At 54.1% G+C, this 21195-nt stretch overlaps 1 protein-coding gene and 1 long non-coding RNA gene across 9 annotated transcripts in view; one reads left to right on the top strand and one right to left on the bottom strand.

Annotated features, from left to right (window-relative positions):
• MMD2 (monocyte to macrophage differentiation associated 2) overlaps nucleotides 1–20265 on the top strand; it is a 54480-nt gene extending 34215 nt beyond the window's left edge. For 5 of the 8 annotated variants that reach the window (XM_021086033.1, XM_021086031.1, XM_021086035.1 and 2 more), the window contains 5 exons: nucleotides 1192–1273; nucleotides 2119–2279; nucleotides 5227–5301; nucleotides 13551–13652; nucleotides 14655–16527. In XM_021086033.1, the coding sequence (XP_020941692.1) occupies nucleotides 1196–1273; nucleotides 2119–2279; nucleotides 5227–5301; nucleotides 13551–13652; nucleotides 14655–14991 (753 nt within the window). In that variant the 5' untranslated portion in view covers nucleotides 1192–1195 and the 3' untranslated portion in view covers nucleotides 14992–16527. Of the gene's footprint in view, nucleotides 1–1191; nucleotides 1274–2118; nucleotides 2280–5226; nucleotides 5302–13550; nucleotides 13653–14654; nucleotides 16529–18481 lie in introns of those variants that run through there. The other 3 variants (XM_003124274.5, XM_021086029.1, XM_021086036.1) reach the window with 3 other exon arrangements.
• LOC110259839 lies at nucleotides 4354–4731 on the bottom strand. The gene is made up of 2 exons (XR_002342203.1): nucleotides 4583–4731; nucleotides 4354–4512 (listed from the first exon to the last, which is right to left on the bottom strand). It is a non-coding gene; the product is annotated as an uncharacterized LOC110259839 (long non-coding RNA).

Genomic DNA, 21195 nt, shown 5'->3' with positions numbered 1-21195 from the left:
TCGTGGAGTTGAACCACACCTGGTGGCTAAACTGTCCACTTACGGCACTGAGCCAGTGTGGTCCTGTCTCCTGCCCCAGGGCCGGGTGCTTGGAGAGCTTGCCCCCCGCCTTCCCCCACCGCTGGGCTCACCTTCCCAGCCTGACCTGCAGACCCCTGCAGAGAGCGCTGTCGGCCAGGCATGGCCACATCCTGTGCTGGGTGATGTCACTTCCTGCCTCTGCACTGGAGCAGCCCTTCTGTGAAGTGGGCGTGGTGAGGGCTCCATGGGCCGGTGGGGCCCCCGTGAGGATCAGAGGAGACGATGGGGCTTGGGCGATGCCCCCAAGTTCCCAGAACATCAGGATCGTTTACCGTCAAGATGAAGTCAGCTGGCCATGCCATGTGTGGACCTACGCCCAGCGGAAATGAATGCGCTGAAGATGGTACCCGCAAGCAGAGTTACCCTGACAGCCCCGAGCTGGAGCATGCACCTGCAGCAGACTGGCTGAATAAACGGTGGTTCAATGTGGAATACTCCACTGCGGTGAAAACAGCCATTGCCACGTCCAGCTGACGTCACGCTGAGCCCAGGGGGCCAGACCAGAGGGTGTGTGCTGAGTGATCCCCCTGATGGAAAGTTCAAGAAGGGGCGAAACTAACCCAACATGACAGTGTTGGGGGTGCATCCTTGGGGGGCAGGGTCGCCGGGAAGGGGTGTACAGGCTCTTTCTAGAGCATGGGAGAGACGCTCTGGTTCCTCTGGGTGGTGGTCATGTGGCCGTGTGCCTGTGGAAAAATCCACCAGGATCTTCCCTGGGGAGCTGTACGTGTGTCAGTTACGCGTAAAGAAAGTGATACATAGAAAGTGAAGAGGATGCTGCCACCCTGCTTAGCAAACACCCCTTTGGGGATTGCGTGCACAATGTTGGAGAGTCCAAAAGAAGTGTACTGGAAAGGGGGGTGGGAGGGAGGGTGGGGAGAGGAGGGAGGGGGAGGGGAGGGGAGAGGAAGGAGGGGGGAGGGGAGGGGGGAGGGGAGGAAGGAGGGGGGAGGGAGGGAGGGGGAGGGAAGGGGAGAGGAGGGAGGGGGGAGGGGAGGGGGGGAGGACCCTTCTCCTCCACCAGCAGCGGCCGCGGGAATTCTGTGATCCGAGCCGAGCTGCTCCTGGCTTCCCCGCCGAGCTTCCCGGAATTGTCTCTCCCCCCTCCAGGTTCATGAACCATCGTGTCCCCGCCCACAAGAGGTACCAGCCCACGGAGTACGAACATGCTGCCAACTGTGCCACCCATGCTGTGAGTTGGCTTTGGGGGACTGAGAGCTGCGAGGGAGACGCTTCCCGGTGGGGGTGGAGGGGAGGCGGCCCCCGTGCCCTGGGAGACGTGCAGTCTTTCTATCCCGTGGCGACGCCCCAGGTGGCCCGTTCCGCGTCTTCTGTGTTTCTAGGCGGAGCAAGTGGGATCTTGAGGGTGGGTCACCCGAGTAAGCTGGACCGTGGCACTGAGCGTGCCTCTCTTTTGCTTGAAGAACTGTCAGTGGCTCCCTAGTACCTGGTACAGCATCTGGACTCCGTAGCGAAAGCTCCCAGATGGGTCTTGGCCTCTGTGTTGACTCATTGCTCACCGCACCATCTCGCCCCCAGGCTCCAGCGCCCTGCACCGCCTGCTATGCACAGGCCATGACTCTGTGCCTTTGCACATGCTGTTCCCTCTGCCTGGAATACCTGCCGTCTCCCCCCTACCCCACTTCCCGCTTGCCTAAGAAATCCACTGGGCAGTGGTCTGTAACCTTTTGGTGTGTGGGCCCCTTTGAGGGTCGAATGCAGATCTAGACCTATGCTGTCCAGCTGGGCAGCCACTGGGCTCCTGCGGCTGTTGGAACTGAAATCAGTGCAAATGAAATAGAATGAAACCTTCAGGTCCTCCACGGCATGAGTCACATTTCAAGTGCCAGTAGCTGCCCGTGCCTAGTGGCTCCCATGTTGGACAGGGCAGGTCTGGAGTGTCCCCTCCATCGTGGGGGGTTCTGATGGACGGGGCGAGGTGGAAAAAAGGCTCAGGGTTGCTCGGGGGCTCTATCCTTGCCTGGACCCCACTCCAAAGGCTGCCCCTGTGGTACCTCCCCCCAACCCTGCTTCCAGCTCTGGATCATTCCCAGCATCCTCGGCAGCTCCAACCTCTACTTCCTGTCGGACGACCACTGGGAGACCGTCTCTGCCTGGGTCTATGGCCTCGGCCTCTGTGGGCTCTTCGTGGTGTCCACCGTGTTCCACACGATCTCCTGGAAGAAGAGCCACCTCAGGTACCTGCGGCACAGCCGCGGGAGGGGGCGCGTGCGTGGCTGGGTGGCTGCGGGGCGAGGCGGGACGCCTGGGCTGTGCTTGGCCGAGCCAGGAGGGGCCGGGACGGAATGCACTGCGCCCTCGTTGCCTCCGTGGCTGGCGGGGCTGGTGAGGGATGCTCCCTCTAGTGCCGACGAGCACGCCCCTCGCTCCCAGGATCATCATGAAGGACCCGAATAACCATCACGATAATTGTCTCCTTCTGGGTACCTCCTAGGTCCTGGCATTCTGCAGATACCACTCCTGAGCTTTGCAATAATTCTGCAGTATAGGTCTTAGAATTCAGGATTTTAATTTTGATTTCTTTGGGTGTCAATTTTTTAAACGTTGTGCTGGGCGTTGCCTTCATGGCTCAGTGGTTAGCGAACCCGGCCAGCATCCATGAAGACGCAGATTCGATCCCTGGCCTCGCTCCGTGGGTTAAGGATCCGGCGTTGCCGTGAGCTGTGGTGTAGGTGGCAGACGCGGCTCGGATCCCTCTTGGCTGTGGCTGTGGTGTAGGCTGGTGGCTACAGCTCTGATTCGACCCCTAGCCTGGGAATCTCCATATGCTGCAGGTGTGGTCCTAGGAAAGGCAAAAAGACAAAAAAAAAAAAAAAAAAAGAAAGAAATGAAAATTGTGGTAAATGCCCATGACGTCCTTGCCAATTTGAAGTGTGGTTTCGTGGCATGAAATGCATTCACATCACCCCCACCCATCCATCCACCGGATATTTCCATCATCCCAAACCCAACCTCTGTCCTCATGAAACACTAACTCCCCACCCCCTCCCAGAGCCCCCGGCACCCACCCTTCTACTTCCTGACTCCGTGAACGTGACGGCTCTGTGTACCCCACGGCCGTGGAATCCTGTGACATGTCTCCTGTGTGAGCACGTGACCTCAAAGCGTGTCCATGTTGTAGCAGGTGTCAGAATTTCCTTCTCTGTCAAGGTTGAGCTTCATGGTACGGAGCATGCTTTGCTTCTCTGCTCACCTGTTACGGCCCCTTGGGGGTCCCTCCGCCTTTGGTGACTCGCTTCTTTCACCGGCCATAGAGAGAAACGCTGGTCAAACCTAATGCGGGCTGCACTTGTCAGACAGAATCACTATTTGTATGCGTTATCTACTGCTGTGTAACAAATTACCCCGAATGGAGGCTTAAAATAACAGTAAACCTCAATTCTCCCTGAAAGCTTCAGAGAGGCACAAGTTGGGGAGCTTAGCTGTGAGGTTCTGGCTCAGGGACTCTGGTGTAGTCAAGATGCTGGCTGGAGCTGGCATCCTCTGAAGGCTTGGCCAGGGCTGGAGAAGCCACTTTCGAGGTGGCTTCCTTGTGGGGCTGACATGTCGGCACTGGACATTTAGGGGGCGCTCCGTCCTTCACCCATGGACCTCTCTGGCTTGTTCCTTCCATGGTTGGTGATCCAACAGCACAAGGTGGAGGCTGTCATATCTTTTATGATGTGGCCTCAGAAATGGCACGGTCATATCTGCAACCTCTGGTTGGTTCCATATGTTTGCCTTATTCGCTGTGGGAGGGGGCTGCACACGGGTGCGAGGGCCAGAAGGTGGGGCGTCTTGGGTGCTCTTTTGGAGGCTGGCCACCACACTGGTCAAGGGTATTCAGGACTGTAATTTGCTTGGAAGGTGAGTTCGTAACGGAAACAGCTAAGGTTTACGTGTCCTTCCTGTTCTATGCTGTGTGAAGACCTGACTCCCTTCGTCCTCACAGCAGTCCCAGGATAGGGTGCCAGCATCCTCCCCATTTCTCAGATGAGGCAATTGAGACCAGGGAGGGTACATAGCTTGTTCAAGGTCATGGCCCTTCTGTGGTACGGTTGGGATTCGAACCCAGGTCCTCTGGCTCTAGAGCCTGGACCCAAACCAGAAGGCCAGAACCCAGGAGGTGCTCAAGGGGCACGGAGGTGTGTTGGTTTTGCATTTTTTTGTTAATGAAAGGAGAAGAGAATAGGATTAACATACATGAAAATGTCTGTCTTTTCTTCACTTTGCTATGCTTCTGTTGGGGATGTGTTTTGTAGTTCTTTTTTAAAAATTTTTTGATTGATGTATCATTGAAGTACAGTTTTATACAAGTTATGGGTATTCAATATAGTCACAATTTTTAAAGGTTTTATTCCATTTATAGTTAGCATAAAATACCGAGTATATTCCCGCTGTTATACTTCTTGTAGCTTATTTATTTTATACCTAATAGTTGTAGCTCCTTCTATTATGCTCTTTCCCCCGTTATACTTCTTGTAGCTTATTTATTTTATACCTCATAGTTGTAGCTCCTTTTTGCCTCCTTCTATTATGCTCTTTTCCCTCTCCCACTGGTTCCCACTACTTTGTTCTATATCTGTGAGTCTGTGTTTTGCACCTTTTTCCGTGGGGGGGGGGTCTTTTTAGGGCGGCACCTGCAGCATATGGAGGTTCCCAGGCTAGAGGTTGAATCGGAGCTGCAGCTGCCGGCCTGCACCACAGCTACAGCCACAGCCACGTGGGATCTGAGCCACATCTGAGACCTACACCCCAGCTCACGGCACCACCGGCTCCTTAACCCACTGAGCGAAGCCAGGGATCGAGCCCTCATCCTCATGGTTATTAGTCAGATTCTTAACCCACTGAGCCACACAGGAAGCTCCAGAAAGCCACCAAATTCTTTGGAGAAGCCCCATGTAAACAGAATGCAGAATTGCTCTGATTCAAATAGGGGAGGAGGGTCCCCAGTGGGACCCCCGAGCTGTCTCTGTTCAGCTGCTAGGGAGCCTGGTTGGAGAGCCACTGCTCTGGTCACTCACGGATGGGGACACTGCAGTCCCGGGGGGGTCGTGGTTGGATGGAGGCGCATCAGCCCTGAGCCTAGGCATCCCCCAAGCACGTTTGCGCGGGGCAGGCCCGTGACCGCCTTCTCTGTCGCAGGACGGTGGAGCATTGCCTGCACATGTCCGACCGCATGGTCATCTATTTCTTCATCGCGGCCTCCTACGCGCCCTGGTGAGTGTCTCTGCGGGTCCTCCGCCCCGGGAGGCTTCCTCGCTTTCTTTCTTGAAATTTCTTTTTTCCATGTGGCTGGGCGATATGTTGACTTGGTACCAAAGAGAGTAGGTGAAAAGCCACCCCCCCTCCCCTGCTCCTTCCTAGAAGCACCTACTTTGTACCAGTTTCCTGGGAATCCTTTCAGAGTGCGTTTTATGCAGAAAAGAGCAAGTGTGTCTGCCTGTACATGCATATGTATAGACACATTTGCATATACATGCATATGCATTATGGAAATACATGCAGTACGTATTTCTACTTATACTTTCCTGCCATTAATACAAAAGGAAGCTGGCTGTGCAAACTGCAGGTTGCCTTTATCCTCTTAGTCATGTACCTGGGGGCATCTTTGCGTATTAATACCTTGAAGATCTCCCCGACTCCAACTCTTTTTTCTTTTTTTTTTTTAGGGCCACACCCGCAGCATATGGAGGTTCCCAGGCTAGGGGTCTAGGGGTCACATCGCAGCTACACCACAGCCACAGCAATGCAGGATCTGAGCCGTGTCTGTGACCTACACCACAGCTCACTGCAATGCCGGATCCTTAACCCACCGAGGGAGCCCAGGGATCGAACCCACGTCCGCATGGATACCAGTCAGTTTCGTTTCCACTGAGCCATGCCGGGAGCTTCCCCTACTCCTTTTTAATAGCAGCATAGTGTTTTCTGGCAGCCCCTATTTATGGATATCTGTGACCTTGGGACTCCCCCTTCCTTTGCTGTAACAAATGGGGCTGCCGTGAGTGTCCTTGCAGGTGTATCATTTAGCACGTGGGCTTGGCTCTGTGGGCTGGAATCAGGTAAAATTACTAAGAGGCAGCCTTTTTGATGTATAAAAACAGCAGGTTCCTGTGGCCCAGCCTGATCTTTGTGGGATGACCTTGAGTCTGGTGGGACGGCTGGGTGGCAAGAGCGGGCCTTGGTCATTTAACCATCTGTTGCCGAGTCACCATCCAGTGTGTACCAGTTTAAACTCCCCCAGTAGGTGCCTCAGGGCTTTCAAAAGTTCTGGATTAAAGAAACACTCAGGTCACGCCCTGAAAGCGGCAGAGCCCCTGCGAGGAGAGAAGGGCTGTCCCCGTCATGTTTGTTGAACGTGTTCTGGGGGGCTGGGTGGTGCTGGGGGTCAGGATGCTGAGGTTCCGGTCGGTGGAAGTCTCTGTGACAGGACAGTCACGGCACAGCGGGACAGGCCTCTGTGCACACAGCCGTGGACCTCAGGAGACACCGCCCTGGTGGGGAGCCTCCGGAGGGCTTCCTGGAGGAGGTGTGCTGCTCTGAGAATCTGCGTGTTGGCCTCGAGGAGTGGGAGCCACAGAAAGATTTGTTCCATTTTTGCTTGGGAATTGCTACTTTGGGCTCTTGGAAAGGGAGCTTTGGGCTCTTGGAAAGGGAGCATTCTTTTTTCTTTCTTTTTTTTTAATTTTTTTTATTTTTTTGCCACCCTGCTGCACATAGAGTTCACAGGCTAGGGATCAGACCCGAGCTGCAGCTGAGACCTCTGCTGCAGCTGTGGAGATGCCAGATCTTTTAACCCGTGGGGCTGGGCTGGGGATTGAACCTGCATCCTGGTGCTGCAGAGATGCCGCCGATCCCGTTGCACCACAGCAGAACACTCCAGAGCGTTCTTGTTTAACGTCTCAACTAGTCAGTGGGTTTCGTTGATGCAAAGGCAACTACTTTTGAAACCATTTTATTGCGGCGTATGTACTGTGCCTGGGGGATATGCCGTCATAAATGCACCTCCCAGCAAGTTCCCACACTGCGGCGAGTGCCCAGGTGCAAAACCAGAGCGTGTCCAGCCCCTCTGCAATTGCCCCTGCCCCCCCAGGATAACCCCAGTGCTGCCATCTGCCACCATAGGGTCGTTTTGGCTGAATTTTTATTTCCATTCTTTCGGATCTTGCTTCCTTTGTGCCTTGTAACGTGGTGATGGTCGTGGAGTCACAGTCGTAGGACACGTCATCGTCCAGTCCCCTTGCCAGACGGCGTTGTGGGCGAATAAACCACAGGTCCCCACCTCCTGTGATGGGTGTTTGCGAGGTTTCCAGCTTTGGGGCGATGATGCCTCTGCGGTCCCTTGGGCTGTCTCGTGTAGGTGTGGACGTGAACCGGGTACAGAGGGAGCTGTGGGTCTACCTGGAGGAGTGGACGGAAGTTTGAAGCAGGATGTTGATGTGGTTTTAGTTTGGGTGATGCCTTGGGAGCAGGGAGGTAAGAGGAGGCTGGTGCAAGGACCGGGGAGAGAGCTGGTGCTGGCTGGTTCCCCGCGTAGTGGACGGAGGGACGGATGGAAGAGATATTTATGGGAAACTGAATGAAGGGAGATGGGGGAAGGGATGTGGGGGGGGGATGCTCTCTCCAGGACATCAGCGACTCTTGAGCGTTTTGGGACGTCAGTCCTGCTGCTGCCAGCTGTGGACATCATCAGACGCAGCCCTGTGCCCAGCTGGGCTTTGCGGAAAGAGAGCGTGTGCTTCTGTCCTGCAAACTGAGACGCTGCTGGCTGCCAGATGCCAGGTGGGCAGGTGTCCGAAGACCCCGAGAGAAGTGTTGCTCCTGGGGGAGGGGTTGCCGCTTGCGTGGGTAGGTGGGAGCCGCTGGAGATGCTCTGTGCAGGAGAGAGAAGCCCGGAGCCAGCAGAGGGCGCTCTGTCCACGCAGCTGCCTCCCCACCGCCCCGGCGCCCCCCAGGCACCCCCAGGGGAACCTCGGGATTCTTTTCGGATGTTGTCAGTTAGGGTCAAGCTAGCTTTTGTGCTCAGCTGCAGAAACTCTCTGAAACTTAGGTTTCTGGAACGACCATCTGACGGCCCCCGTCTGGGCTGATTCGGTGCCCAGGTTTCTGTTCTTTATCCCCGCCTGTGACTGCCTGGGCTCTGGCTCTGTGTGTCCCATGTGTGTCTAAGGACACAGCTGTAAACAAAGACGCAGGTCCTCTCTCCTTACGGGTCCTATGGCCTCATGGGGGTTGCAGGCAGGTGCTGTCCTGGTCCTGACACAGGAAATGAACCACAGCTGTGGTCAGTGCCATGAAGAAGGGGGACAGGTGCCAAGATGGGGGGATTGTGTCCCAGTGGGTAAGCTCTGGAGAAGGAAGATGCGGCAGAACTTGGGAGTGGCTTGGAAGTCAAGGTGGAGAGAGCGAGTCAGGGGCCGGGGGGCTTGGTGGTGACAGTTTCCTGCCTAGATGCCTGGGCGCAGGTGGGTGGTGAGAGGGGGCATGGGCTAAGGGGGTGGAGGATTATTCTGTGGGTATTTTTCTTTCGTTGCTCTGGTTTTCAAGCTGTCTTCTGCAGAGCCCTGAGGTTCCCAGAGATCCTCTGAGGGAGTAGAGGCGTGAATGACTCTGGGGTCCCCCATCCCTGCCTCAATCAGAAAAAAAAAACAAACCTTTTTTGGTTTTTATTTTCGTTTTTGATAAATTGAACTTACGTACAAGAGTCCAGTGTAAATCTTGACGTAAAGAAAGGGCGTAAAAGGGAGTTCCCGTCGTGGCTCAGTGGTTAACGAATCCGACTAGGAACCATGAGGTTGTGGGTTCATTCCCTGGCCTTGCTCAGTGGGTTAAGGATCTGGCGTTGCTGTGAGCTGTGGTGTGGGTCGCAGACGTGGCTCGGATCCTGTGTTGCTGTGGCTGTGGTGTAGGCCGGCAGCTACAGCTCCGATTCGACCCCTAGCCTGGGAACCTCCGTATGTCGCGGGTGTGGCCCTAGAAAAAACAGACAAAAAAAAAAAAAAGTCTCTGGTGTAGTAGAGAGACTAGTTGGGGAGTTGGCATGAGGCTCCAGTCCTGGATCAGCCTTTCCCAAGCCGTGTGTCCTGGGGAGAATGAGTGAATCTCTCTGAGGCTCAGTTTCCTGACCTGGAAAATGGAGACAGTGATGGTACAGCCCTCCCACGCCCAGCCCCCAGAGCTGTACCAGAGCTGTAGCGAGGACAAGCGCTGAGGGCTTAGTGACCAGCATGCAGACGCCGTCATGTAATCCCAAGGCAGGACAGTGTCACGAATGATAGAAAAAATTGCCAGGATCACCTGTGACACGGGATCTTCCTTCCTCAGTGCTTCAGAAAACAAACACAATAGGAGTTCTTGTCGTGATAAAGAACCTGACTGGTATCCATGAGGACACAGGTTCGATCCCTGGCCTCACTCAGTGGGTTAAGGATCCAGCATTGCCGTGAGCTGTGGTGTAGGTCGCAGATATGGCTCGGATCCCACGTTGCTGTGGCTGTGGTGTAGGCCGGAGGCTACAGCTCCGATTAGACCCCCAGCCTGGGAACCTCCATATGCTGCGGGCGTGGCCCTAAAAGACACACACAAAAAAAGAAAGAAAGAAAAACACAATGGAGTTATACATACTGAGGAGGACAGACGAACCATCACTGTCCACTGCTGAGTAAGAAAAAAGACACAGCCCAGTGCCGCGACTGGAGAGCCAGAAGGTTCTGGAGCAGTTACATGAGATGCTCCCCCCTGCCCGGTCAGAAGCCACCCTGGGAATGGAGATTGTGGTGGGTAACCCACGCCTGTGGAGGGCGCCCTGCTCTCTACTGACTGGAGGAGGCTCCATGGGAAAAGTGCGAGACGAGATGAGCAGCGGGGCCAGCACCGGGTCACATCTGGCCGCAGCGGCTTTGAACTGTGTTCACTTCATTAAACTGGACCCATGTGGTCTAGGGTTCTGTGCCCTGTGCAGTCCAGGCGGGAGGTGGAAGCGCAACAGCGCCCCCTGGTGGCAGGACCAGGAGCTGCGCCTCACACCCACTGTCCCTGATGGCCTGGGATCGCCTTCAGCTTCTTTGCGTCTTGGGACAAGCGCATGTGCAGCTTCACGCTGGAGCCTCCCAGCTTCTTGTGCAGGTTGCCTGCGTCATCGAGGTTGGACTGAGGGGCTGATACAGCTCCTGTTGTCCTCATGCTCCTCGAGTTCGTGTTCCAGCTTTTCTTCTGACCACCGGCCCTGCTGACCTGCCGTGACTTCCAGCCCACATAGCAGGAAAAGGAAGGTAGGAGTTCCCTGGTGGCCTAGCGGGTGAAGGACCTGTGGCTCGGGTCACTACTGTGGCTCAGGGTTGATCCCTGTCCTGGGAATTTCTGCATGCTGCACGTGCCGCCAAAAAAAAAAGAGAGAGAGAGAGAGAGAGAGAGAGGGAGAGAGCGAGCGAGAGAGAGAGAGAGAGAGAGAGAGAGAGAGAGAGAGAGAGAAAGAAAGAAAGAGAAAAAAAGAAAAAGAAAGAAAATGAAGATAACTAAACAAGAGGACAAAGGCAGGATGATAAAACAACACACACAAGTGGACATGGAGACATATTGCACACTTTAGGGACCAACCACAGCCATGCTTTAGTTAATACAGTCAGCAAGGAACAGTATAAAAATGACTGCAAATTGAATACTGACATGCGCAAAACACAAGATAATCAGGGAGAAGTCCCTTTTTTTTTTTTTTTTTTTTAAATGGCTGCACCCGGGGCATATGGAAGTTCCTGGACCAGGGATCAAATCCAAGCTGCAGCTATGGCAATGCTTGATCCTGAACCCACTGCACTGGGCGGGGGATCCAACCTGCGCCTCTGCAGCGGCCTGAACCGCTGCAGAGACAACATCAGACACTTAGCCTGTTGCATCACAGTGGGAACACCAACTTTTATTTTTAAAGTCCCAAATTAAAGCAATTAGAAGCAAATAGAAATGGAAGACAGATAAATGCTTCAGACATTGAGGCTGAAAAAAACAAATCCCTTACAAAGGGGGACGTTTGCGCGGGCGTCCAGATGTGGACACAGCACATCAATGCCGGCACACCTGGAGATCTTCTACCGTTTTCCAAACGGGGACCTCGGAATCAGCTCTGGTGAGGTTACATGCAGACGTCAGAACAGGCAACCGTTCTCACATAGACAACAAGCAGAGACTACTGTACCCATGAGAACCCGACTAGCATCCATGAGGACGCAGGTTTGATCCCTGGCCCCGCTCCGTGGGTTAAGGATCCAGCGTTGCTGTGAGCTGTGGGGTAGGTCGCAGATGTGGCTCCGATCCTTCATGGCTGTGGCTGTGGTATAGGCTGGTGGCGATAGCTCTGATTGAACCCCTAGCCTGGGAACTTCCATATGGCACGGGTGCGGCCCTAAAAAGACAAAAAGACAAAAAAAAAGAAAAGCCAGTTTTAAACTGTTGCGTGACTTATGGCTGTGGAATAGAATGTGACTATGCCAGCCTTGAAGATGCAGAACTAAGAGTATCTCTAAGAAAAATAGGGCTGTTTGGGGGGGATGTGAGAGCGGGCCGATGTTCTGTCTTTCAGAGCGAGGACGGAGGGGTAAGGAAGTTGATTTATATGTTTATATACATATATTTATGTTCCCATATGTATACGTGCACACATAGATAAATCAGCTTCCTTATCCTTTTCATCATTTACCTATAGAATCAAAAGTGAGTTTTGTGATGAAGAAGTATTTGAAGTTTAGCGAGAAGTTTTTGTTTGTTTGTTTGTTTTTTCTCTTTTTGCCATTTCTTGGGCTGCTCCTGTGGCATATGGAGGTTCCCAGGCTAGGGGTCCAATCGGAGCTGTAGCCGCCGGCCTACGCCACAGCCCCAGCCACACCGGATCCAAGCCACATCTGTGACCTGTGCCCCAGCTTGTGACAACGCGGGATCCTTAACCCATTGAGCAAGGCCAGGGATCCAACCCTCATCCTCATGGGTGCTAGTCGGGTTCATAACCCACAGAACCACAAAGGAACTCCTGGTCAGGTGGTCTTTGTCTCAGTCCTGCCGTCCTCCCCCAGAAATGTCTATTTTGGTCCAAACAGATTGTCCTCATATTTCCCAGACTTTTGTGAATATCCCATAGGATTAGTACTGGTTAGGGTTAGGGTTAGGGTTAGGGTTAGTATTAGGGTTAGGGTAGGGTTAGTATCCCAAAGTATTAGTCAGGGTATAGTCTGGAGAAGGAAGCCATACAATGGCCAGAACGTGGAAATTTTAATATAAAGGTTTATTCGTGGGGGATTGAATTTACAGAAAATTGACTAATGAGAGTTCAAGACAATTCTAGGGTGTCCAGCAGGGGCAGATTTAAGGGACAGCTACTGCCAGCTCCCTCTTCCATCCAAGGCTGTGAGCCCACCTCATCAGAATGGGCACGGCCTTGGTGTACTGGATGGTAATGAAGTTGCCGCGTGTGCCTCGCTGGAAGTCAGCTGTCTGGGGGCCCCGGGGAGAGGTGCCAGGCTCGGTCTGTGCCAGGGAAGCTGCAGGTCGCTGGGTGCTGCTGGAACCACAGTCCCCCTCTGCGGGAATCTAGAGCATTTCTGTGCACTTTGGTTGTGCAAACAGCTGCACAGGCTGAAGGCTGTCAGCTTGCTGGACGGGAATGCACGTGTGGGGGGCTGAAGAGAGGATGCAGGAGCAGCCGCCCGGCCTAGGGAACAGACTTGCACTGTCCAAGGCCCCTGGCTGGGCTGCTGTTACCTAAGCCAACAGCTGGAGAAAACACGCAGAGGCCAAATGCTGGAGGAAGCTGGGTGCTGTAGGCACGTGGCCCTGGGGACACTGCTTTGGCTGAGCAGGGAGAGAAAACCCTACTTTCCAGGAACTTGGGGAAAGTCATGGGAACCTGCAAGGAAGAGCCTTGCCTTCTGCAGCGTCTCTCTGTCGCCCTCTACTGACAAACTTAATGCTGCACTGGCTGCCAAGGAAGAAATTCCCGGGGGCTCAGCTCCGTGACCGCCCAGCAGGCAAAAAGGGTGAATGTGGAGCCGAGAGGCAAGACCGGCCTTAGGCTCTCTTCCGTTTTTGGTGAACAATTTGAGTGGTTTTTCAGGCTTGTCCTACTGGCCCTGGTGCCGGGAGGAATGTCTTTTTCTGTGCCTTGGTCCGTGTTCTCACACAACAGCATGTCTGTGGCTTTAGCCCCTGGACCTGGAGTGCCCGGGGGGATCCTCCAAACAGGCTTTGCTCGTTTATATTCCTGCTGGTTTGGGAAGCCCTCTTCCTTCATGCTGTCACATTATCGGTTTTGCTAATTTTGCTCTGATAACAGCGTGTTGTTTCAGTTTTTCTGCTTTTCCATGTGTCCTCCTGTGGAGCCATAGGGCACAGGGCTTCTCTGGGGTCAGCGCTTCTGCACTGGGCTGGCCGTGGCGGGCCAGGTCCCTGTGCCTTCCTCAGGCTGTGCGCTTGGCTGTCCTCCCCAGGCTGAACCTCCGTGAGCTGGGCCCCTGGGCCTCCCACATGCGATGGCTGGTCTGGATCATGGCCTCTGTCGGCACCGTCTATGTCTTCTTCTTCCATGAGCGGTAAGCCAGGGTCCGGGGGGGGGGTCTCCAGTGGCCAGGTGCCCCCACCAGGGCCTCCTCCCTGCCCCTGGTGAGAGGAGACCCCAGGCTGACTCCAGAAGCATGGGTCCCAGAGCTGCCTGGCCCCCCACAGACAGCCACCAGGTCCGCAATCTGAAGAATTTTAAAAAGACATTATAGGGGTTCCCATAATGGAATGGATGCAACGTTGCTGTGGCACAAGGGGATCAGTGTGTCTCTGGAGTGCTGGCATGCATGTTCGAGCCCCAGCCCAGCACCGTGGGTTAAGGATCCAGCATTGTGACAGCCGTGGCCTGGGTCGCAACTGTGTCTCGGATCTGATCCCTGGTCCAGGAACTCTGTAGGCCAAGGGGCAGCCCCCCACCCCCAAATACGTTATAGGTTCCTGTGTCACGTGTTACCTGCCTTCCCTGAGCTGTGTTAGCAGATAAGGGAGAGACGCACTGGGGGCTCCCTACCCACTTCCGTCCTGCTGAGTGACAGGATGTGAATAATGAAGTGGGGAAAGAAACTGAGCTAGAGGACCAAAGGGAGTAACAGACTCCTGGAATCACCCGGAGTAGCAAACAGATGTCAGCTGGTACAGCCGCTCGGTGGATGGAGAGTGGCTGCTTAGGCCTTGTAGGAAAAGGTGCAGGGTTTGAATAGTAATGTCTGCCCTGGGTTGGGCATGGGAACCACCTATAGGCATGCTATACCCAGGGTTTGCAATACTCCATGTCATTTCATGGATGCGGAAACTGAGTCTCAGAGAGGGAAAGACACCCGCCCACAGCCACCCAAGGCCGCCAGCACCTGCTGGGTGTAGCTGGATGAAATCTGAGCCCAGGTGGGCTGGGCAGAGGACGAAGTCCCTTTCTCTTACTCTTCTGTTCAGGGTGCCCCTTCCTACCCAGATTGGGGAGCTGATCCTCATGGTGGGGAGGGGGCAGGCAGTGGGGGAGGCTGTCCTGAGGCCAAGACGGCCCGTCTTCCCGGCAGGTACAAGCTTGTGGAGCTGCTCTGCTATGTCGTCATGGGCTTCTTCCCCGCCCTGGTCATCCTTTCCATGGTAAGTGCCCCCACCCGGCCTGGGGCTTCCGTCTGGCTGGTGGGGACCCAGAGTGGCTCTAGAGATGGTCAGGTTGAGCCTTGTCCTCTGGAAGACGGGGCACTGAGACCTGGGGTCAGTGCACCTTGCCTACGGAGGCAGGAGAATGTGCAGGGAACTCCAGGGCTCGGCCCCCCAGTTCCACGACGCCTGCTCTCCCTGCTTTGCCTCCGGGGAGTTCATCAGTCCCCCCCTGGGCTCCAGGTTTCCTGTCCGTTCAGGAATTAAATGATACACACCTGTGGACGTACCCGATCACAATTAAATCTGTGATGACAGTGGAGGCGGTGATGGAGGCAGAGCCGAGGCTGAGGTTTCTGGCACCCTCTCCGCGGCCTCCGCTGCTTCTTGGCACGTGAAGGTTGATCCTTTTACTGCACGTCCTGAGCCCTTACGATGTGCAGGAGGCCTCCTTGCTGGGCCTCACTCCCCGTCCCAGGCATCCTTGGAGATGGATGTGACCACCTCTGTTTCACGCACGAGGACACCCAGGCTCTGAGAGGGGAGGTGACCATGCCAAGGACACAGCCCCAAGGGGCTGAGCTGGGATCCCCGTAACCTCTGACTGGGAGGACTGGGTTTGTGTGTGTATGTGTGTGTGTTTTCTATATGTGGGTTTTTGGTTGTTTTGCTTTTTAGGGCTGCACCTGTGGCATATGGAGGTTCCCAGGCTAGGGCTCAATAGCAGCTACAGCTGCCGGCCTCCACCACAGCCACAGCAACGTGGGATCTACCTATGGCTGGATGGTGACCCACCATAGCTCACAGCAATGCTGGATCCATAACCCACTGAGCGAGGCCAGGGATCGAACCTGCAACCTCATGGATCCTAGTCAGATTTGCTTCTGCTGAGCCACAATGGGAACTCTGGGGACTGGGGTCTTTGGGCTGCACTGCCTTGTCCTGCCAGGAGAAGCCCTAGGGCCCAGGAAGGGAAGCAGCTGTGTGGCCATGCATGGACCCCTCTCATCTCTGAGCTTCAGTTGTCCTGTCTGTCAAATGGGCACAGTCACCTCCGCCTATTGGTACCTCTCTTGGCCAGATGACAGTGTTTTACTTTTAAGTGATTATTGTTGCCAGATGTTAAACATTTATGTAGTCAAGAAGCCACTGAGTCAGGAGTTTCTGTTGTGGCTCAGTGGTTAACTAACCCGATTAGTATACATGAGGACACGGGTTCGATTCCTGGCCTCGCTCAGTGGGTTAAGGATCTGGCGTTGCTGTGGCTGTGGTGTTGGCTGGCAGCTACAACTCCAATTTGACCCCTAACCTGGGAACCTCCCTATGCTACAGGTGCGGCCCTAAAAAGACAAAAAAAAAAAAGCCACTGAATTGTGAACTTGGAAAAGGGTGAATGTTATGATACGTCAATCACATCTAATACAATTATTATAAAAAGGACAGGCGTTCCCTGTGGTGCAGTGGGTTCAGGATCTGGTGTTGTCACTGCAGTGACTCTGGTTGCTGCTGTGGCATGGGTTCAGTCCCTGGCAAGACGAGCTTCTATATGCTGTGGGCGTGGCTGAAAAAAAATATTTTTCCCCCAAATTAAAATTGACTGAAAAGATCAATAAATAACTTGTCCTTTAAAATTTAAATGACATTACAGTTAAATTATGTATATTTGAGGCATTGGTCTTGTCTAAATTAATTTCTTATCTATGAATCGCACTTTATTTTAAAGTTGAGAATATTTTATTGATTTATTTAGTCTTTTTAGGATGCAGGTTTGATCCCTGGCCTCGCTCAGTGGGTTAAGGATCTGGCGTTGCCGTGAGCTGTGGTGCTCGGATCCCGAGTTGCTTGGCTGTGGCAGTGGGGTGGGCCGGCAGCTGCAGCTCCAATTCCACCCCTAGCCTGAGACCCTCCATATGCCGTGGGTGTGGCCCTAAAAAGCCAAAATAAATAAATACTCACCGCAAAAAAAAAAAAAAAAGAGGTCCTATCTGAAAATGCATAAAAGGGCCGAAGTCGCCTTTTTACCCTGCCCCCACGGTGATTCCCCAGCTGCATCCACCCTTAGTGGTTCTTTGTGTATCTTTTCCATTTTTTAGTTACAGGCAAGTCTATGTGGCTGTGCAGACGTAGTGACTTGTTTGGGTTTTGTTTACAAAAATGGGCTCACACTGTACGTACTGTGTCACCGCTCGCTTTTCTCGTGTGGCACGACGTCCTGGGCGTGTGTCCACGTCTGTCCCACGGGGCCCCACCTGCCCCATGAAGTCGCTGTGAAGATGGCTCTAGGTGACTCACCTAACGCCCTTGGTGTGTGGCCTGGCACATCATGAGGGCTGAGAAGCATCCCTATAAAATGGCCTTAATGTTCAGGTGTCACCTCTTGAGGACTGGCTTCAGGATGGTCTGGACGTATGATGCACGACTCCCCAGCCGTTCAAGAGCCCGAGGTGGAGCTTCCTGTGGGGGTGTCGAGCGTCTCCATGAGACCCCATTGTAGAGAGGGATGGGACGGGACGGCAGGGATGGTGTGACCCCCTTATCTAAAGGATTGAGGTCTTCTGCACACACACCCAAATATGAAGTACGTGTTGTATACTGGGCAGGTATAGACACTTCGGGAAGCGAACTGTCACTGCTTGCCACCAACAACGGAATGCACGGAATATAATAAGCATTTCATATTCATGTACATGTGCAGAGGAACTAATTACTTGGTGAAGCCACAGCTCATGGCAACACCGGATCCTTCATCCACTGAGCGAGGCCAGGGATCGAACCTGCAACCCCATGGTTTCTAGTTGGATTCGTTTCCACTGCGCCACGATGGGAATTTCCTGGCGGGGCTCTTCTTAATCCCTGGCCCCTCCTGTTCTGCCTGAGCCTCTGTGACTATAGTGCTCACCTCAGAGGGGTTGTGACTACCAATTTCTTCTTGTTACTTTGTTTTTGTCTAAAAAATTTTCACCATGGATATGCATTCCTCTTTAAAAATTGTGATAACATGTACATACAATTTATGATTTTAACCGTTTTTAAGTGGATAATTCAGGGGCGTGCCGTACCTCCACCTCGTTGTGCAACCATCACCACCATCCATCCACAGATCTCCCTCATCTTCCCAAACTGAGCGACTGCGTTCATTAAACACTAACTTCCTAGCCCCTGGGAACCACCGTTCTGCTTTCTGACTATGAATTTGACTCCTCCAGTGACTTCATATAAGTGGAACCCTAGGGGATCTGTCCTTTTGTGTCTGGCTGATTTTGCTTCATGTAATGTCCTTGAGGTTCATCCATTGTTGTAACACGTGTCAGAGTTGCCTTCCTTTTTCCAGGCTGCGTAATATTCCATTGTATAAAATAACATGAATAACCTTTTGCTCCTCATCCTTCTGTTGATGGACACTTGGGTTGCTTCTGCTTTGCGCTGTTGTTAATAAGGCTGCTGTGAACTTGGATGTAGAAGTATCTGTTGGAGTCACTGCTGTCATTCCTTTTGGGACATACCCAGATGTGTTGCTTCTCAGAAAAGATAAAAAGCTCTCAACTAGTCTTTGAGATTTTTGATAGAAAGGCATTCCATGTGAGAATGAATTCCGGGAGAATCGACGGCATCCCTGTCTGGTGACACCCCACCTGGGATTCTGGACTGCGTCCCCATCCGCTGGTTTTTTCGTCTTTGGTGCCGGGGATGTGGCTGGGTGATCTTGGTTTTGCTTGCTGCCCATCTGACCTGTGCTCACCCTTGTCCTTGCCGACAGCCCAACACTGAGGGCATCTGGGAGCTGGTGACCGGAGGGGTCTTCTACTGCTTGGGCATGGTGTTCTTCAAGAGTGACGGGAGGATCCCTTTTGCCCACGCCATCTGGCATCTCTTTGTGGCATTTGGTGCCGGTACCCACTACTATGCCATCTGGAGGTACCTGTATCTGCCCAGCACCCTGCAGGCCAAGGTGTCCAAGTGAGGTGGCCCAGACTGCACGGGACATGTAGGCTTTTGGAGCAGAGCATCACGGGAAGTGTTTCTGCAACCCTGAGCCCAGAGCACAGCACCCAGGCCCGTCTGCCCTCCCGCGGGTAGCATCTTTGCTGGGTCCAAGGTTATTTCTGGTGACAGCCAGACCATCCCTTGGGTCCTAGGTGAGAAAAAAAGAAAAGCGTGTAGTCGTTTTTACAGAGGAGAAATTAACCCTGTAATGTGTTTCTGTTCTAGGCAAGTATTTCTAATACGACCAATGTCAACATGTCAGAAAGGGGGCAGACGTTGTCCTCGCAAAGTGAGGAGTGGTGGACCAAGATGTATTTCTTAAGGTCCTGAGAAACCTATCAGGGAGTCTGGTGGGTTTGTTTATACCTGGGTGGCCGGGGCCTCCTTCTTTGCTACCAAAGTCCTGGCAGGGGCATTGTTCCCTGCTCAGGGAAAGTCACCCGGATTGTAGATCAGGGCTGGTGAATAGTCCGACCCCGGGCAGACATCACCAATCAACTGCCGTGTGCGACGGTATCAGACTTCCTCCCAAGGCTGCTCTGGGCAGCCACTACCCATCAAACTCGGCACTCGTGATGGCACCTCTTGGCCTTGCCTGCTGTGCCCTGCAGGGGGTCGTGGCCAGACCAGTGCAGTATCCCCACGTGGGGGAGCGTGTGTGTCTCCTCGAGTGGGCACTTTGCGTCAGTGGGGTTGGTGCGCCCAGAGCAGCCCCATTGTCCTGCTCCCCTGTGGATGGATCTTGGTGCAGAGGAGTGAGCGTGGGCATGGGAAAGGCTTTACGGGGCCCTTTCTTATGCCGAAGAATCCAGAGAAATTATAAGAGCCATCCCTTGTGGGGAGGGGGCCGAGCAGATCCCAGGAGCTGGCTTGCCTGCTCCAGATGTAGGCTGTGTGATGCCAACATTCGGAGTCCTGTTGGACGTCAATCAGATGCTCCCTGGAGGGAGGGCCTTGCCTAATCCGATCTGCGCAGTCTCCGGGGTGCCCCAGTAGCCCAAACACGAGGCTTCCACGGGCCTGTTCTCGGCCCCTTCCCGGGGCTGGGCCGGCGCCCTGAACCTGGCGCTCGGCCTTTCCTCGGGAGGGATCCAGGCCCAGCTCCAGGGTCTATACCGGAATCTCAGACTCTCTGGATCGGAATCTGTCTCAAGCGAGACAGGTTTCATTCTGTAACTCCCAACCAGAGTCAAGTGGGCAAAGACAAGATGCCTTATGCTTACTTCCAGAACATTCCAGGGTATTTCGGGGCTCCGGTATCTGGAGCCCCACGTCCATGCCGGTATTGAATCATCTGACACATTCCTCAGACAGGTGGGTTCTGGGAGGTGCCTTGGGGATGTTGCATCCTCTTGCCTGTGTGTGTGTGTGTGTGTGTGTGTGTGTGAGAGAGAGAGAGCACAGGTGTGCGTGTGTGTCCCTGTCGCTGTCTTCACTGGCACTCGCAGGCCGGGAAGCTGCCTCTGTTCTGCAGGCTCACCCTGTGGCCCACCAAGTATTTCCCATCAGCTGGGGTCAGGGTTGGAGACAGGGGGAGGGGAAGCTTGGCAGGGGAGGACAGGCTGCGGGTGGGCGGGGGGTGGGGGTGGGGGGCTTGCCCCTGGTTGGGGGCAGGGGCTTTGTGACCCCACCTGGGCCTGAGGCGGGGGTGGGGTTGCGGGGATTCTGGGATGCTGTTTAGGAAGACTCCCAAAGCATGGCACCACAGCAGGACGAGATGACAGTTGTGTCATCAAGGGGTTGGTGGGGACCAAAGCCAGGTGCTTGGGACTGTGATCTGGAACTTTCTTTACTGGTCCCCTAGCCCTGCCCAGCACCCCCTCTGATACCTGCGTCTCCGGTGCTCCTCCTTCGGGGTTTTTGGTCTTATATTTCCCCCTAGACAGCCCGCCCCTTCATCCCCTGCACCTTTTGAGGTGCCAGTTCCTCTGATGGGGACCTCATCCCCCATCCACCCAACTCCTACACATCCGTCAAAGCCCCACTCAGGCATTAGCACTGAGGAACTTCTGACCTTCCTCTGACATAGGGGCTCCCCACTCGGCTTCCCAACAAGCCCTGTGCTGGTCTGCACGGTGCTCAGAGCCCTGTTCTTCTTGGTACTTAGCCCTGCCACCCAACCCAGGAGCTCCCGGAGGGAGGGACTGTGTCTTGATAGACTTGGGACCAACTCCAGCGCCCCCCTTTGTGAGGGCTTGGGCCAGTTTCTTAACCTCTCTGTGCCTCAGTGTCCTCTGCTGTAAGCTGGGTATAGTAAGGCTTAATGATAATGAGGGGTGTCCCAAAGCCTGTGCTGCCCAAAGGAATGAATCACTAATGGTGGAATTTCTGCCTGTGGATGGGCTGGTGAGGACATAAGAGGGTTTTCTGTGCAGCCTTGACCACACTCTCTCCCCTCACGCCAGTTCAGGATCTGCTTCCCATGAGTTCTCTTCCCCAGCGTCATTCTGAAAGTGAATTTCCCGGGAATTCCATTTTACCCAAACC

Source organism: Sus scrofa, chromosome 3 (genome assembly GCF_000003025.6).
Source record: "Sus scrofa isolate TJ Tabasco breed Duroc chromosome 3, Sscrofa11.1, whole genome shotgun sequence".
NCBI lineage: Eukaryota > Metazoa > Chordata > Mammalia > Artiodactyla > Suidae > Sus > Sus scrofa.
The sequence above is the reverse complement of the archived record's forward strand: the minus strand, read 5'-3'. Positions and strand labels throughout refer to the sequence as shown.